Genomic DNA, 19,027 nt, shown 5'->3' with positions numbered 1-19,027 from the left:
AGACTATGGTCACCATTTTCAGAACTTCATTGCTTCTCTGAGCTTGTCTTGGAGGGCCACTGCCCAGCCTCAAGGCTGATTCAGGACATCCAGGGGAAAGGAGAAGCTCTTTGAGATTGATGAATTAATGCCCCTTAACTGTCAAAGTTGCATAGACCTATGACATTGTGAGCGATGCAGCCCCTCCGGAAACAGGGATCATGTTGGAGGGGATGTCATCATTGGAAGGGGCCATCACTGAAGAGGAAAGCTCACAGTAAGAATGCCCTTCCCATCTCCTGGCTCCTGTTTCCTCATCTGTAAAATGAGGGATTGGATTCTGATGTTTACAATCCTTTTGTTCCCTTGGACAGCACCAGTCACCATCAGGGAAAGGGAGATGAGCCTTTGGTTTTCATCCAGGAAAGCTCCTCAACTGGGTTATGTCTCCTTGTTGCTCTGGTGCCTAGTCTCCCTGCCTTACTGTTGGTATCCCTCCCTCCTCCAAGTCCATTTGCATGACCCCCCTATCCCATTCCCACACACCTTCCAGGTCATGCCTCAGAGGCATCAGAATGGGAAGGTAGGAGTCTGGGTATGAGATCATACCCTGGAGAAGAATGGGTCAAGCGCCTGGGTGCTGTTGTGGCTGTAGGAGGGCCTGCTGATGGCTGATCACCTCCTCTCCGGCGCCAGAGGCAACGCCATCATGTCCTGCCACAGCGACACAGACGGGTGTCTCTGCTTTGGAGGGAGACACCCGTGCTCTCTCAACCCTTAGCTTCCCAGGAACTCAGCTTAAAGAGAGAAGAGGATTTGTGTTGCCAGTCCTCCCTTTCCAGGAGCAGAGCCCAAAACCCCAGGCAGGTGGGCGCCAACCTTCCCTCCATGCCAGTCTAATTTGTCAGCTCAAAATTTGCATGAAGTAAGGAAATCCCCATTCAGCAGCTCTATCCTAAGCATTGTTTTTGCATTCTGGGCCTGTGTGCAAACATGATTTGCATACCTTGGAGTTGTTGACTGGAGGGTCTGGGCCTAATTGGTTTGCAGATCGAGACAGCCCTCCCTCTCCCCCCTCAGCACCTTCCACCGCTCTCCCTCTCCCCCCCCCACCATCACCACCACCTCTGCAGCCACCACACACCTCGAAATAAATTAGAAATGCGAAAACAATCCTGTTGTTGAAAACCCACAAATTCACAACAAATCATGATCTGGGGGGGGGGGCGCGTTGAAGGAGTAATTGGTGAACTGGAGGTGAATGAAATAATTGGAAAAGTGAGGTGTGAGTTTGTTACTGAAGTGTGAGCATAGTGGGGGAGGGAAAGGGGGGCATGTTTAAAGGCCCAGTATGTCCTCTTTATTCACAGTTTCTGATACAGTAATTGCTATTTTGTGGTTTCTATTATCTACACAGTAGGGAGTGTGCGGCTCTCCTTCCCTGGGCAGGGAAGCCTGGGCCTCTGATGGGAGTCCACAGCCTCCCTGTTATTTTACTTAACGTCGTCACTCCCTCTCGTCTCTCCCCCTCTCGGGCTCTCCCCTATATGATAGTCTCCATTCTCGAGGTGATGTGGTTCATATTGAGCTTCCTTCAAAGCCCTCCAGTGCTACTCTTAAAAACTGTTTCATAGACCTTGCTGTCAGATAAGAGCCATAATCATGGATGGTATTTATGTATCGTTTATCTCCAAGGAGCTCAGGGTACTTTTCTGATTTCTCTCACCAGTCTCACCCCACTTTTTGTTTTTAATTCTCACTTGGGATTCTCTTGAAAATGGTTTATATTATGCTCTGTTGTCCCTTTTTTTAAATGGGGAAACTGAGGCCGAGTGGCATGTTATCCCAGAGTATTTTATTGAGAAGGTCCTTGAAACTGTCAGATTCAACCCATTCAGTTCAATAAACAGTAAGAACCTCATAGTGTCATTAGACAGCATAGCCTCTACCCTCTACCCTCAAGGATCATATATTCTGTGATAGGAATTGTGTCTCAGCCATCTACTAGCTGTGCTTCCTTGCGCAAGCCATTTCACATCTCTTCAACTGTATGATGAGGGGACTGGACTCAGTGGCCTTGTAGATCTCTGCCAGCTCAGAATCTTACCAATATGTAAACTCTGGATACCTTGAGACCTTGAAGACCATCCACTCCAATCCCCCCCCCCCATTTTTCAGATTAGAAAACAGGCCTAGAGTTGAAGTGATTGGCCCAAGGTCACATGGGTAGTAAGGGGCTATATTGGAACTCGGCACCACTGACTCCCATGTTCTTTCCATGGGAAGAGAGCAGCGACAAATAGGATATGCAGATGAAAGGATGGGTTTCCCATAGGAGGTGGCACTTGAACCGATGTGGGGAAACTGAGAACAGGAGAGGAGTGGAGGGGAGAGGAGAGCCTGTATTGATCACCTACTGTAATGAGCCAGATACTGTGCTGAGTGCTAAGAAAATATCCCTCAAGGAGTGTCTACTCTCCTAGAGGAAGACACATCTATCAGGGAGAGGCATTGGGGAAGAGGCCCTGGTTCTGGGAATTAGCTTCAGTGGGGACAGGAGGGGGCCTGGCTGGATTCAACATGATTCGTCTGGGCCTGGCCTGAAGCTACAAGGGGCTCAGGGGGCCTGTCTGCAGTCAGTCAACCCCCAGTCCCCTGGATCGTACCCTAGGATAGAACCTGCAAAGTTAAATGCAATAGCATTTCTTAATATAGTAGAATTAATAGTAATGATAATAACAGTGATAATGATGGGAGCTCATGGTTCTAGGGCTCCCACCTTGTGCCCCACACTGTGCTTAGCACTTTACAACTATCCCCTCATCTGATCCTCACAACAACTTGAGAAGCTAAGTGCTCTTGTGAAACTGAGACAGAGAGGTGAAGTGAGTTGCTCAGGGTCACTCAGCCAGATTTGAATTCATTTCCTGGTGTCAGGCCTGTGTCACTTCCACAGGATGCCCTGTGCAAAATTGGATTGTGGGAACAACAGGGTAAAAACCTTCATGGTGCCTTACCTTCTAGGAGTTTCTATTCTGGTAAGGGCTTGGGGTGGTTTTCCAAAAGGATGACTTCATCTTTTACACAACTAGGGAAATGCAGGATCTTTTAAGGAAGGAGATGGTGCTAACTATGAGGGGGAACCAAGTTTCCAGTTTCTTTGGAAGCATTTTTGAGGGTCTCCCAATCCTGAGCTTGGAAACTCTTCCCTCAAATGGCATTTCCATTCCCCCAGGGGCTCCTTATTTTAATAACCTTTTCCCTCTAGTCCTGCTTATGTAAGGAAGGAAAACTGGAGCGTTTCACCAGACTCCTTAATCCTGTCCCTAGAAGGGAACCAAGAGGCAGGAAATGATGGAGGTCTCATCCAATCCCCGTGGTTGATAGATGAGCAAACTGAGGCCCGGGGAGGGGAAGGGGCCTATCTCTGTGCTTGTGTGACTCACTGCTATAGACCCCTCCACTCTCCACCTCCATCTCCTACTTTCGAGACCCCTAGTTCTTCCCCATCATGACTATCTCCAGACCCCCTGACCTTCTCCGACCCCCCTCTTTAGGGGAAAGAAGCCCAGTTCCCTGAGACTTTCTTGAGCATGCCTCTTTCCAGCCTCATAATTATTTTCATTGCCGTCCTCTGGACCCTCACCTACTTACCATGCACAGCATACCAGCTGCCTGCTGTGTGTTGGATCGAATGTGGAATTACCCGACAGGCACCCCCCTTTCTGCCGACAGGCAGAGACGTGCAAGCTTGGGCCAGCCTGCCAGACGCTGGCCCAGGCTGGAAGAAGCTTTCTGTGTGGGAAGTGGAGACTTTCACTAAAAATGAGAACTACCAGTTACAGCACGAGAGGCCAGGTCTCCAGATTCTGAATTGAATTGTGCCCCATCATCACAAATTTGATGTGAGCCTTAGTTTCCTCATCTGTAAATGGGAGAATAGTAATTGCCCTTATCTCTCAGGTTGTGATGAGGGCAAATTGAAATGCCATGTTATGTACTTTGCAAATCATAAAGCTCTATATAAATGTTAGTGGGTTCTATGGTGTGATGATGCTGAGCCATAATGGAGGGAGAAGAGGTAGAGAGGATCTAACATGTCAGGCATGGGGGTTGTATTGTTTTTAGAGGCTTTGGTGGACATTTTGGAAAGGCAGTTGAATCCCTACAGCTAGTGCCTCTTTCCAGCTTCCATGGCACTGGAGCTAGGCTTGGGCAGACTTTCATGGAAGGGACCCTCAAGGCCACACTCCTTCCTATCTGGGTGATCTTTGTCAAGTTCACTCATCTCCCTGAGCCTCAGTTTCCTCACCTGTCAAATGAAGAAAGGTTAGAACAGGTGTTCTAGAGGTCTTCTGCCTCAAAATCTGTGATTAGGAGAGCTCTCCTTCAATAATCACCACAATGGATGAGCTATTTCCAGATCATTGAGAGTGACCTTCATTGAATATATAGGTGTTCTGAGTTCTTAAAGCAAAAGGTACTAAATTAATTGAAGCCCATCATCAGGACCACACTTCTATCATTAGGTGTACTGTGGCTGTGACATTGTTAATTATCACAAGGGCAAAAGAAAAACCATTGCGGGGGGGGGGGGTGATTATTTGCTTGAACCCTCTTGTAGAAGTTCTTTGAGGGCCAGGGGATCTTGGGAAAACCCTGGGGAAATTCCCCACTACCACTACTATGTGCCCCCACCCTGTACAAATGCAGGAGGAGAGACCTGGGAGGGGTATGAGGGACTGGCAGTCTTGTCTGTCTGTTGTAGGCAGAGATGGCCATTAGGTGGCAGAAGGAAGCCAGTATTGAAGGATTAGGGAGTTTGCATCTGCTTGACCTCCTGTTTAGATTCCCCACCCCAACCACCACCACCCCGACCCTCCATCTTCCCCCCAACCCATCACCGACTGGCTCCCTACTGGCACCCCAGATAAAGCCACAGCTGGGACAGCCCGGCGGGCTGCATCCCCAAACCTCACTCTCCCTCCTGGGGAAGCTTCTGTTATTTTGCTGTTGCTTCTACAGAAGAGAGAAGGGCTTGGGGGTGGGGGGGGAGGGATGGGAAGGAGGGAGATGGGAAAAGCTCGGAGGAGACGTGCAGATTCATTTTGAGGATTCATAATGCTACATTTACACACCATACTGCCTTAGGAAATTGGGTAGATAGATGCCTGGTCATGCTGGCAGTACACTGGGTTAACTCTCTGGATTTAGCTTATATCATTTCATGAGAGCATTTATGGCCTTTACTGTGTTTATTCCCAATCGCTCTTTGGCCCTGCAGCATCTCAGACGTGCGTGTGTGTGTGTGTGCATGTGTGTGTGCACGCATGTGTGTGCGTGTGTGTGTGTGTGTACACCCATGTGACGATGGATGAGTGTGTGTGGATTTTCAAATAAAATAACAAATCTCTTCATATGCTATGTGCATTAAATATTTATTGCCTGCGATTTGTGTGTGTGTGTGTGTGTGTGTGTGTGTGTGTGATAAATGGACATCCAAAGGGAGTGGGTAGGGAGGAGAGAGAAGGCAAAGAAGAGGAAGGTCTTGGACACCCAGGAATAATGGACCTTTTGTCCTGGAATTTCTGGAGATGGAGAAGGGAGGGGTTAGTGACTGTGTTTACCTGTTTGATTCCAGTTTGTTCCAGTCAAACCCCTCTACCTTCTGGAGTTTTGACTTCAGGGCCTTAACAGGAAAATATAGGGTGGGAAGGGTGGCTGGGGTTCATTAGATGAGTCATTTGTCAAGGAATTGCCTCTACATCCCCAGCTCAGAATGCACCCCCACCTCTTTCCCTCTCCAAGGGAAACAAAGCCCCATCATTTCTCACTAAATAGGGACCATCCAGGCTGTGCCCATTGAAGTTGATTTAAATACTAGTTCCCAGAGCCTCTGGCAGAATTGCCTGAGTCTAGACCTGGGGTGCAAATGAGAGTCCTCCAACCCAGTGGTGAGGATACCTTTCTGCTGGAGTACATTCCGAGAAACGGGTGTACTAATGTGTATTTACCACAATGGGGAAGGGAAAGGCCAGGTTGGCAGGAGAGTCAGCTTCCTGCCCATCAGATCAACTGACAGGACTCCCTCAGCATCAGTGAAGATTCTCCCTCCTCATCCACTGCCTGTCTTCTCTGACCTGGGCAGGAAGCAAGGGATAAGGGGCCATTTATCCCCACAGAGAAGCCACATGTGGTGTGCTTGCAGGTAACTTGGAGGGGATTAGCTCAGGGGAATCAGGTCCCTCCCCCTCTTCCTCTTTTCCTTTCTCCTTCCCTCCCTCCCTATCCCTTCTGAATTCTTTGGTTCTTAAACTCCTGGGTGTTGTCTTTTTTTCCTAGCACCTTTGGAGAGCTGAAGACAGTTCGTTTGCCAAAGAAGATGACGGGGACAGGCCCCCACCGAGGGTTTGGCTTTGTGGATTTCCTAACCAAACAAGATGCCAAGGTGAGACCCTCTTCCTCAAATGTCCATTTTTCATTTAATTGGGTTCTCTTAAACTTCAAGGGATGCTACTTACATCATCCCTTTGAAAAGAAAGCAATACCTCCCAGGAGACAAACTGGGTCCCAACTACTTGGTGACTTTTTTATGTTTTCTAGCATGATTGGGTCAATTTCCACAAAAACCATCGATGGTAAGACAGTTTCCTATTTTTCACGTGAGGACTGAGACAGAGCTATCCTGGCATGAATGGCTTTTGCAGGCCCACCCAAGTTTTTGGTAGAGATGGTATTAGAAGCCAAGACTTCTAGCCAATCTGTGTGGCATCATTCCCCAACATAGTACAGTTGGCAGATCTATTGTCTCTACTTCCTAGGATTGTTGAAGTCTTCCATGCTATATAGGAAAAAATTGGCAGTTCCCTCTAGCCCTGAGATAGCACATCCACTCTAGAACAGTTCTGGAGGGCCTCCTGCTCTAGAGCCTCCCATCCAACATTGATCCTAAACCTACTTCTTGACAATATTCACAACATCTTCCCCTTGGCTCTTACTTCTTCTCTCTGTGACTGAGATAAAGGTAGGAAGGAGTGAGGCCAGTTCTTTCTATCTTTCCCCCTTGCTGACCTCTGTGTATCTTGTGATGCCAGTGCATTGAGCAAAACTGGACTCCAGAAGGCCAAGCTGGTGCTTTGGAGTCCAGATGCTTGATGTGCATGTTCACATGCCCACACACCTGCATTGCGAGGGTCTCTGTGTGAGTGCCTTTGAGAAGATCTACTCTCAGGAGCCTCTGGAGAGCCAGAGCTTTTGCCCCCTTTTTCCCCTTAGAGTGAGCCAATCTGCCTGAATTCTTGTTTGGCTTCATCAGCCGCAGCTTCTTCCTTGCCACGGGTAGCAGATGAACATCTGGCTCAGCAGCGGCTTTTGGGGGTGAACAGCTGGCTGAGTCGCTGCATAGATTTCCATTGGTCAGAAAAGGAGCCAAGTGTTTACTGACCACTTTCCACCAGCACACCCTGCCTGGGCTCAGGGTTCCACGAGGGAGGAGGAGGCAGCGTGATGTCAGGAAACCTGAATTCTCATCCCAGATCTGCCATCAACCAGCAGTATTGACCTGAGGCAAGCTGCTCTACTTCTCTGACCAGCAGTGTCCTCCATAGTAAAATGGTGAGGGTCTTGGAGTTGATGATCTTCAAGTCCCTTTCAAGGGCTGACATTCTGCACTACAAAGGTCCCTCCTAGCAGGGACATTTTATGTTTCAAGGTCTCTTCTAGCTGTAACATCCTCTGTGCCATTGTCCTTTCTTCCTTCTCATAGTCGCTTCTTCAGGGTTCCTTCCAGCCCTGACACTGTGATTCTCAGAAAAACATACTCTTTTCTCTCAAGGGAGGTGACTCAACAGCCCTCTGGCAAGAGGGGACCCCAGGAGCTGGCCCCTCCCCACTGACCCAGCTGTGGGAAGAAGGAGGTAGTAGCTCCAGGACCCATCTGCGGCCTCTGTAGACTGGCCATGAGACCTGGCAGGGACCTCAGCATGGGACCCTCAGTGAGCTTTTCCTATAGCCTTTTGTCATCCTCAGTTGTGTCTCAGCAACTAGAATTGTAGTGCTTGTTTTGTTGATATTTTCCCAGTGTTCAGCCAGACATCTGCTCCTGTTCCATCTTGTCCTGAGACTTTTCCTTGGCCCCTACTGAAGGCAAAGAGCGTCAGGGAGGTCTAATGCAAGGAAGACCACTGCACAGGCCAGCCATGGCCAATGAAACCCAAGGCAGGATCACCTTTTGACTGAATTTGCGTTGCTCTGGAGAAACTGTTCAAATACCCTCTTGGCCATTTGCTGACCCTACAAGATTCTTAGGTAGTTTCTCCTTCTTTATTTCTGCATTACTCTCCACATAGTAGATGTACCTGCAACAAATGTGAGTTGAATTAGATCCCAGGGTAACAGGGTTGGAAGAGACCTCAGTGACCAACAAATGCAGCTCATCTTTTTTTTTTTACCAACAAGTGGATTTGCAATCTTTGAAAAAGAAATACCCACTTCCCCTACACAACAGACATTCAAATGCTGCTTTAATGTCCCCACCGAATCTTCTTTCCTGAGTCAAACATTCCCCCCACCCCCCGCCAAGCTCATTCAGCAGATCCTCATATGGTGTGGATTCTCTCTGGCTGCCATGTTTTCTTTTGACTAGCCTTTCAATTCAACAAACACTTTTTTTAAAATAAGTGCTACATATTGAGGCACTGATTAGGATACCCAAAATGCTCAAAAACATGCCCTAGGCCTCAAGGGTGAATAATTTGAGGAAGAAAAGCAAAATAAACTAAGGAAGGATTGAAAAGCTTCATCCAGCAGGAGGCCTGAGAGCTGAACCTTGAAAGAAATCTGTGATGCTAGGAGGTGGAAGACAAAATGCAAAGTTTGGAGGTAGGCGAATTTGACTGAAATGTAGAGCATGTAGATGTGGAGTCTCGGGAAATGAAGCTGGAACAAGTTGGAGCCAGATGTTGAAGGACTCCAAGAGGGCCCAACCCAAGGGGGTGGTGTTTCCTCCTAGACTAGAGGCATAAGACAGCTAAGATGGTCCAATTCAGGCCTCAGAAGCATGATATTGGAGAAGCCTGGACACTTGGGGAAGATGGTTAGGATATTGATGAAATTGTCCAAGGGAGAGAGAGTCCTTCCTAAAAATGGGCTGCCTAAAATTGATCCTTGTATTACTTTGTGGTGGGAGCAGAGCAGTGTTGGAGTACTGCACTCCTTATTCCTGAATCTACAGGGACCTACCCTTGCTGGGGAGAAGAGCCAGGGAAGACTCCTCCATTTACCTAACAGTACTTCCTGCTGATTAGGTCAGTCTTTGGGAGAACTGCTCTTTTTCAAGTGGGAAGGCTGAATGAAACTAGCCCCAAAGATGCCTCAAACCGTTTTTAAGGGGGGAAAGACTTGTTGACTGCTCTGGTTAGTATCTCTAGTTTCCCCTTTTTCCAGAGCTTAAGTAAGTGTCTGAATTGAAATGTCACTTCTCATCTTTGCAGGGGAAGTGGAGCCTCAATCTGAAAAAGTCAGGGGAGCTTTTCCCAGCTTTCATTGAGGGATCTTGGGGAATTTCCATAGGGTTCAGGTCCTTTATTCTCATTCAAAGGTGATCCTATGAAGATTCTTTCCTGAGCCCAGGGTTCTACCATCACAGAGATGGTTTTATAGGGGTGGCCACCCACCTGACCCGGTCCCATCCACTCCTCTCCATCTGCATTTCTGGATACCACAGGGAACAAAAGCAGTTGAAGAGGGGATCTCAGTACTGTCTATAGCCCTTAGGGGAGAGGATGACCACATGCCCTCTCTCAGCATTCGATAGACGCGGTACCTCCTTACACATCATCACGGCAGCATCTCTCCACTCTTGAGCCAGATCTGATTGCCTTGGGATTGGGTCCCTTTATGCAGGCATGCTTGAACAAGCTGGTCTTCCATAGAGTGAGAACCCACGGTGAGTGGCTCACTCCTAGAAAGATTCGTTTGCTCTTTTTCCTCCTCTGGAAGTCTCTGTTGCTTTTTCTCTCTCCTTCTCTGAGTCTGTCTGAAGAACTTGATTGTCTTCTGAGTGGAACATTTAGTGCTCTCCGATGACCCAGAGAAAAGCGCACACTGCATATTGGTGAATAGAACTCTGAATATTGTAAATATCTAGTTAGCTCCAGGGCGGGAGTGAGTTTGAAGAGGAAGCATTAGACTGCTGAGACAGACATTGGGCTTAGAAGCAATGGAGCTATTTTTCTGTCAGCAGAGGGAATTTCAGAGACCCCCCCCCCCCCCAGTCCTTCTTTGCCAGAAAACTCCAGACACCATCACATCCCCTAAGCAGTGTACCTGGGCTGTCCTTTGACAGATGGTATTTGGGGTCAAGGACTTGGCCTAAACCAGGACCATAGGAAATTCTCTTTTCTACCTAATTTGCATCTTATCACCAAGGTTGTCTTCCGATGTCCTGCTTTCTGGTCTCTCTGAAGGGAGTCTCTTGGTTGTTTTTTTCATCAGTCAATCAACAACCTACTATGTTCCAGCTGTGACATTAAAGACTGGCAAACACAGTGGTTTTGAGGACCCCCAGCAGAGCTAAGTAGTGGGAGAGAAGGATACTGTCCAAGCTAAGACACAGCAAGAGAAGAAAAAAAGAAATGGGCTGCATGAAAAGAAGGAAGAATGTAAGAGCTTAAGGGGTTCTTGGACATCTGGTAGACCAGTTGCCTTATTTTAAAGATAGGGTTAAAATTGTGGCCAGGTCAGAATTCAAATCTTGATCCTTTGACTAGCTCTAGAGTTTTTTCCAACCAGACCGGGAGACTCTTAAATGAGCTCTGAAAAGAACTGTAGAGATCATCTCATCTAGGTCAACCTCCTTATTTTACAAAAGAAAATGGAAAAGTCACAAGCAAAATTGGACATCCTGTCTCCCTGCCCAGCACACCTCCGGCTCCATTTCTTGCTCCTCTCTTCTTGGGGGAGAGCTGGGGAGGTAGCACCAGCAGCAGAGGATAATGGCTCTCATTGAGGTGCCATTATGGTATCTCTCCCAGTGATTGCATTGATGAATGTGTGCCTGCACATCTGGATTGGGTTATTGATAGATGCCCATCATCTCATCTGACCCAGACCATCACCTTGTGTTCTGTGGGTATGATGGTCTCCATTTTAAAGCATGAACACTGAGACTTGGGTGTCTGAAGTGAGATTCATAACAAACCCAAATTGCTCTAGACTAGATCCAGTCCCTGTGTTCTTTTCAGTATACCAGGAAGTCTCTCATGTGGTACCAGCAAGTTCCACAGATGACCCTTCGTGGCATTGCTCTAAATCCCCATCAAACAGCACCTCCTCAGCCTATGTCCCCATCTTTCAGCTTAGAGTGACTCCTGAATCACCAACCTCTAGGCCTCAACTTCCTTATCAGTAAAATGAAGGGACTGACCACTTAAGGTCCCCTTTGACTCTAAATCTTTGATTCTATAAGTAGATAGTAGAAAGCTACAAATGATTTCAGAGGTCATCTCATCCAGCACCCTCATTTTGCAGAGGAGGAAACTGAGGTCAAAACTTGTCCAGGGGCACACACAGATAATTAGTGATTCTTCTCTTGGAAATCCTCTTCAGTCAAGCCTCCCAGTATTCCTCCTGACAAAATTCAGACATTGGAGTTTATCTCCAATCTGATCAGTCTTGGCTGTGGTGGTAGGATGCAGAGTAACCAGGCAACTGCTTATAAGAGCAACAGTACGGCAAGGCTCAAAACAACCCACTCTCCATCCTCCAAGTGGCTTATACTTACTTATCTTTATATATGTTATATCTCCAGTACTTAAGGAAGGAAGGAAGACAGGGAGACAGGAAGAAGGGACGGGAGAAGAAAGGAAGGAAGGAAAGGAGGGAAAGAAGAGAGGAAGAAAGGGAGGGAGGAGGGAACAAGGAAGAGTTGGAGAAAGAGGGAGAGATGATGTAATTTTCCCAAGGTCATTCAAGAAATAACAAGTGGTGCAGCCAGGATTTAAATGCAGATCCTTCAGCTCCAAATCTATATAATGGCTCTTTCTATTCTATCAAAGTAAAACTGCTGTCCAAAAATATGAAGCCATAGGTTTACTCAGAGCTTCTCCCTTCCAAATTTCTCAACACCTTTTCATAATTCACAAAAACAAAAATGAAATTCTACAAATCCCCGTGTAAAGTCCGTCTCTTCTTCCTCAGTGTCATGTGGGAGTCCAGGATTCAAATTTGGCTTTATCACTCACTCTCCATCTGTGGCTTTGAGCAAATCATGTCATCTCCTTGAGTCTCTGTTTCATTGCTAGTAAAATGAGAGGGTTAGACCAGTTGGCTTCTTTGAGGCTTTCCAGCTCTTCTAGCTCTTCTGGGAACAAACCATCCAACTTTAGAAGACCTGTGATTTTTGGCCATGTTCTCCCACACTGCAGGTTCTAGCTCTTCATACTTTCACAGGCCAATTCTTCCTCTGTTAAATCTGGAAATGAGCCTGTGGAATTTAACTGGCCTGATGCATTTAGTAGACATACACTAGGCCCATCCTAGAAATCCTTCCATCTAGAGAAGACCCCCCTCCTCCAGATTTTGTGCTCTACCAGTGTAGCAGCCTTTAAAAACTCATGGATACCTCCACATCATGAAGAGAGACATTAAAGATGAATGCCAGTGAAGGGAGGAATGGACCTGATGCCCCTGGATTTTAAACCACCATTAGGTCAAGCAGCCCCCCATTCTACCAAAAAGAGGGAGACTTGAATGACTACTCCCAACAGGGAATGCCAGCCCCCACCATTGAAATCTACTCTGCCCATCATGCACAGGAGGGCAGTTGATGTTGAAGACCACCTTACTTGCCCTCCAGGAGACTTGGCTGAATCATCTAGTTGTTGCTGCCATCCCCATGTTCCCTTGGGCTACACCCAGAGTACAGGCAGAGGCAGCCATATACCCTACCCAGCCAGTCATTCTCCCCAAGTGAGAGAGGATTCAGTAGCCAGGTAGATCAGGCTGTTGGCTGAGCTGCCCCATTTCGCAGCCAGTCTTTCTCCTTTATCCAGAGTGGTCTGGGCAGTGAAAGAGGAAAGGACCATGTGGACGGGAAAAAATATGGAAGAAAGTACCTACCCCCAGAGTATGGGGGAAGAATAGTAATTCTCCATTGAGTGCGCTTTCCATTTTTTTTCCGAGTCTTCGTTCCTTTGTACTTTTGCAGTTACAGCTGTTTTTATTTGCCTCGGCTGCTGTGGTTTTAAAGGCCTATTTTCTCATGGAATGTTATCCAATTAGTAGAGCAATGTGTTGGCTTAAATAAACACTCGGGGGGGAGTCGGCAGTAGGGAGATGGGATGGCTGTTTGCATTGGCAGGAAGAGCTATTCTGACTGGGGTAAACAACTGCAGCTTGAATTGCAGGGTCTCGAGGCTTAATTTATACTTCCTAATTTCTCACTTTTCTACAATGCAATGGAGAGGGGAACTTGGGCTGGACGTTGGGTCCCAGTGTCCTCCCCAGCCTCTGCCGAGATGGTGGTGTTTTCTATGTGTGTGTTTTGGACACTCCAATCCCCATATGTGTTCATGAAGCACCCACTATGTGGCAACTGTCCCTGTCTTCAAGGAGTTTTCTGCTAGGATCAGAAAGTAGGCACAGATCTGCCAATAGCATAATCAGAATGTTTCTAGGTCTCTGGAACCTATTTGTAATTCTCTAATTCAAAGATTTGACTTCTTGATTAACATTGATTTGGGGGGGGGGGCGGTGAGTATTTCCCCCAGACCTGATAGCTATAGAGTGTAAGCTCTTCAAGGGCAGAGACAATGCCATTTATACTAGTTGTGAGGATGTAGGTAATTGATTTTACCTAGACATTGGAGACCTAGGGTCAGGAAAACCCTTGCGAGAGAGAGTATTTCTACATGCAGAGCCCTGTATGAGGTATTATGGAAGCCGACCCAATCAGCCTGCCCTCAGGAAGCTTACCCAGGAGTTAGCAATCACTGAAAATAGAAGGAAAAACGAACTCCTTGTCCCTCTCTTCATAAGTAATTGACAACAAGGAGGAAGAACTAGCAAGTCCCAAATTTGAGTTCTGTTCACACTTTTTAATTAACACCATTTGTGTACGTGAGTAAACAAAAATGGATTTGAGTATCTGGTCTTGCATTTCATAGCAGGAATCATGTTCAGCCAAGTCCTTTATAGACTGTGACCTGTCACCAACTCCTGAGCTTTAAAACACAAAACAGTACAGATGTGGACAGAGTCCCCATTCATTAATGACTGACATACTCTCTGCTTATTTCCTGTCTGGATCTTGGCTGCACTAGCTCCAGAGCATACATAAGAGTAGAGACTTAGGTTGATATCTCTTTGTTCCTGGGTGGTCACTCAGAAGAGATATCCATGGAAAACTGAAGGATCTTGAGTAAAAAGGGGTCTCTCCTACAGAACTGGAGATCGCCTTGTTGCCACCCCCTATCATTTCCTGCCTAGTGTTGTTGGAAGCATTGGCGATTGATCTTGTGAGTGGTATTGGTCTTAGAATCACAGAGACCTGAGTTCAAGTCTCACTTCTGACATTTACCTCTGAGAGACCATGACACACCATCTGACCCTCTCTGATTCTCTGGCACCTCCTGAGTTACAGGTGGATTATGGTCCATTCTGGTAGAGAACATCACCAGAAAAATCACAGATTTTCAACTTGTGAATTTATGATCAGTTATCTTGTCATGTCTCACAAGTATCTCCCCAACAAGAAGCAAGGAAAGGTCCTTTAGGCCTCTTCCACTGTGCCTCATACCTTGGAAAGACTCAGAAAAAAAAACTGGTTAATGTTTAATTCAGTAGCCAAAGAACATCAGTAACCATGATCTAATAGCTGTACCAAAAAAAGCAATAAACCCAGAAGACCTGGATTCAAATCCTGACTCTGCCGGTAGCTTTGTGACATTTAGCAAATCATCTCCTCTCTCTGGGTCTCAGTTTCCATATTGGTCCAATGAAGGTACTCAAAGTAAATGCTTGCCATAGTGAGAGCTTAGTACCAGGACAACACTCAGAGGGAGGTCCCCCCCCCCACCACTATAGCATCAGCAGCAATGTCAGTAGAGTATCAGCTTCTTGAGGACAGGAACTGTTTAGCCTCTGCTGCTGCTGTTCCTTTTTTCTTTCTTTTTTTTCCTCATCTCTAGTTGCTAGCACAGTAAGCCCTGCACATAGAAAGCTCTTCATAAATGAGAATTGATTAGATAAACAGGACCTTGGCTTCACATTCCCAGCCCCACTTTCCAGGAAAAAGCCCATACACTCATCCAGACTGGTTTAGCTTCACCTCTGCCTTGACCACCCAGGCTTTATTGGCCAAGAGAGCTCCCCACATCCAACTGGAGCTGCAACTGCAGCTTGCTGGGAGATTAACCTTACATAGGGGTTGCTAAGAGTCAGACTCATTCTGAGAGGACAGAATCCTGATGTTCCCTGGCCCAGAGAGGAAAAGTGCTTCTGTTCACCATCAGAAATCTCTGGTGTCTGGCCATGGTCCTGCATCACAAGGATTCTTGCTGGCTACAGCAAGGGCTGCCTCAAGGACAGTGATGCTACTGATGCCGTGGGGGGAGAGGAAGAGTCAGCAGGAAATCGGGAACTTCTCCCCCTCTCCCCCCACCTGGGTGGTTGCCTCCTCCTGCTTATCATCATTCTTGGGATTATTGTCTTAAAGCTATAAGGGAATTGAGAGGTCATCTAGCCCAACCTTCCTCCTACATTGTGGAAATTGAGCCCCAGAGACTCTTTGCTGTCCACTCTAATATTTATTTAATACCTTCTGTGATTAGTGCTAGATAGTGTGCTCAGTTTAGATGAGAGACCCCTGCCTTCATAGAGCTTACATTCTAACAGGGAAACACAAAAAGCACAGGGCAGTGAAATGCCATTATTACACGATGAGACCAGTAGAAAATTGAAAACCAGATTGCCATAGAATGGCCAAAAGGGAAAGCCATTATCAGCTTGAGGGAGGTGGTGGTCTCCTAGAAAGTTTCCTAGAGGAGGCAACATTCTTACTTTCCATTAAAGAGAAGGAGGGAAAGAGATTCTAGGAAAGAGAGTGAACAAAGGCATAGTAGAACACAAGAATTCTCCAGGGAAAGGGATAGGAGAGCAGAACATTACCTAATTGCCTAAAGGCAAATAATATGAGATAAATCTAGAAGACAGAAAGTAAATAAGCAATTATTAAGTACCTGCTGTGTACCTGCTGAGGGTAGACTAGGTTTTTGCAAGGCAAATGGAGTTAAGTGGCTTGCCCAAAGCCACACAGCTAGATGATTATTAAGTGTCTGAGACTAGATTTGAACCCAGGTACTCCTGACTCCAGAGCCGGTGCTTTACCCACTGCGCCACCTAGCCACACCTCATTCACAATGACCCTGAAAGGTAGGTACAACTGTCATCTCTGTTTTACATATGAAGAAACAAGGCAGGCAGAGGTTAAATAGTAATAATAATGATAACTCACATTTCTCTAGTACTCGTTAGGTATTGAAAACTATGTTAAAGGCTTCATAATTATTATTTCATTTGATCTTCACAGAATCCTTGGAATGTAAGGACTATTTTGTCATTTTGCAGATGAGAAAACTAAGGCAAACTGATTGAGTGACTTGTCCAGTTGTACTATCTGAGACTGAATTTGAACTCGAGGCCTTTGATCTGCCTTCAGGCCCAGTTTTATCTATGTCTAAGTTAAAAGAGTGCCACGTTATATGGGCCTTTAATGCCAGGCGTAGGGATTCCGACTTGACTGAAAAGGCCATAAAGAACCATTGAAGATTTCTTTGATACCTAGAGTGACACAACCTAATCTCTGCATTATTTTGGTTACTCAGAAAGATAGGACAGAAGGGGAAGAAAGGAAAGCTGAACAAATCTATTAAATATGCTCCATTGCAGAGATCTAGGAAGGTGGTGTTGAGGTACTAGATGAAGAGAGTAGAATTTAGATAAAAGAGAATGAATGTGAGAAATGGAAGAGAGATGACAAAGCAGCTATTAGAGGTGAAGAAGAGAGTGGAACATCAGAGAAATGACTGAGGCTTAAACCCCAGGAAGACTGAAGAGACATAAAAAGAGGAGATGGGAGTGGACAATCAGAGAAATGACCCATCTAGGAAACGATGATAGGCAGATGGAAATTAGGAGGAGGAAACACAAGGTCTCACCTTACCCTCCCTCGTAATCATCTCCAAATTCTAGAAGGTGGGAGCTGAAAGAAGCCTCAACCAAATCCTTCCTTTTGAAATGAAAACTAAAAATGTAGTGACTCATCCAACATCACCCAGTCAGTTAGTGACAGAGCCAGCTGTGAAGCCCTGGTGTTTGACCACCTGTGCCCAGCCCTCTTTTCTTGAGGGTAAAGCAGAAGAGGAGATGCCCTTGGATTTCTTGGGATTTGTATGCAGAAGATTTTCTTCCCCTGGGATATCCTACCTACAAGTTCTTGTTATATCAAAGGCATCAGTAAAACCAGGGGTATAGGGCTATGGACATGGACTCGGTGGTCTCTTAAGGCCCCTTCCAGTCTGTCTAAGATTCTTTGATCTATGTGGGACCTTTAAAGCTAGATAGACTCATGTCTTGCCCAAGGCTACAGATGGCATTTGTTTCTAGGCAAGGGAGGCCAGTCCCAAGGGAGAGCTGCAAAAGGTCAGCCCCAAAGCTGACTTGGCAGGACTCCTGTGCCTTCCCTCCACTTGAGATATGGTCTCAGAGGGACAGTCACTTTCCAGCCTCAGGCTAGCCTGACTTTTTACTAGATCTCCTTCCAAAGGGCAAAGTAGAATTCCAGAGCCAGCATGGGAAAGGGCTGATCCCAGGAGTTCATCAGAATAGAAAAGAAGGCTAGAATCAAGGTCCAGGTGACAGTCAGAAAAGAGGCTGTGAGGAAGTCTAGGGAGGCAGGCGTTGACCTCTCTGAGCTCCTGCCCATCAAGCCTCAGATCTCTTGCACAGAACCAAAACAGGACAAGGACCCCCTAGTCAAACTGAGAAATGGAACCAGGCAACAGGACAGAAATAGACACTGATTCACAGATAGCAGGGTTGAACTGGCCAGCCTCTTTCAGCACAACTTATTGGCTTCTGAGGTCTTTTTTTCTCCCTAAATAGCAATGCCCACCCCATTATGACTGAACTAGATACAAGTTTCTGTCTTACTTATGTTTGCACTTATCCAAAGAATAGGCTGGCTCATTTATGTTGAGACACTGCGCCGGTATGTAGAAGACCAACACTTCCTCTAGCATATATTAGTTGTCTGGAGAACTCACACAAAGCAAGCACTCACAAGGGGGTCAGAAGAAATGATACAAGGATACCCTGAAGATCTCTCTTAAGAATTTTAGAATCGATTATGAAGCATGGGAGACACTGGCACAGGATTGCCCAGTAAGGCATGCCCTCATCAGAGAGGATGCTAGAATCTATAAGCAAGGCAGAGTTGAAGTGGCTCAAAGGAAACATGACATATGTAAGTTTAGAGTCCCCACCCCAGGGGTTCATGTGGACTTTTGGTACTCAACCTGTAGTAGAGCATTCTGAGCTCATATTGGTCTGATCAGCTATAGTCGAACGCACTGTCATTTTCTCAAACATAGTGATGTCATTTTGGTCTTCTTCGATAACGAAAGAGAAAAACCATTAGCTCTGTGACCTTAGGTACATTATTTAAACTCTCCATGCACCCAGAGGACACTCTGAGACTTTTAAGTTAATGACTGACCTGCACTAATGGGGGGGGGGGGAATTTCCCAATTAGGAATTCCCAAATAAGAGAATATTTTGTTGAGTCATTTAAGTCATGTCTGACTGTCAATGACCACATCTGAGATTTTCTTGGCAAAGGTACTAGGGTGGTTTGTCATTTCCTTCTCCAGCTCATTTTACAGATGAGGAAACAGAGTCAAGCAGGATTGAGTGACTTGCCCAAGGTCATACAACTAGGACATGTCTGAAGCCATATTTGAATTCACAGAGATGAGTCTTCCTGATTTCA

At 46.3% G+C, this 19,027-nt stretch overlaps 1 protein-coding gene across 3 annotated transcripts in view; it reads left to right on the top strand.

Annotated features, from left to right (window-relative positions):
• RBM19 (RNA binding motif protein 19) overlaps positions 1 to 19,027 on the top strand; it is a 177,489-nt gene that overhangs the window by 103,791 nt on the left and 54,671 nt on the right. For all 3 annotated transcript variants that reach the window (XM_074205845.1, XM_074205847.1, XM_074205846.1), the window contains exon 22: positions 6,322 to 6,427. In XM_074205845.1, the coding sequence (XP_074061946.1) occupies positions 6,322 to 6,427 (106 nt within the window). The remainder of the gene's footprint in view (positions 1 to 6,321; positions 6,428 to 19,027) is intronic.

This window comes from Macrotis lagotis, chromosome X (assembly GCF_037893015.1).
Source record: "Macrotis lagotis isolate mMagLag1 chromosome X, bilby.v1.9.chrom.fasta, whole genome shotgun sequence".
In the NCBI taxonomy this organism is placed as follows: domain Eukaryota; kingdom Metazoa; phylum Chordata; class Mammalia; order Peramelemorphia; family Peramelidae; genus Macrotis; species Macrotis lagotis.
The sequence above is the reverse complement of the archived record's forward strand: the minus strand, read 5'-3'. Positions and strand labels throughout refer to the sequence as shown.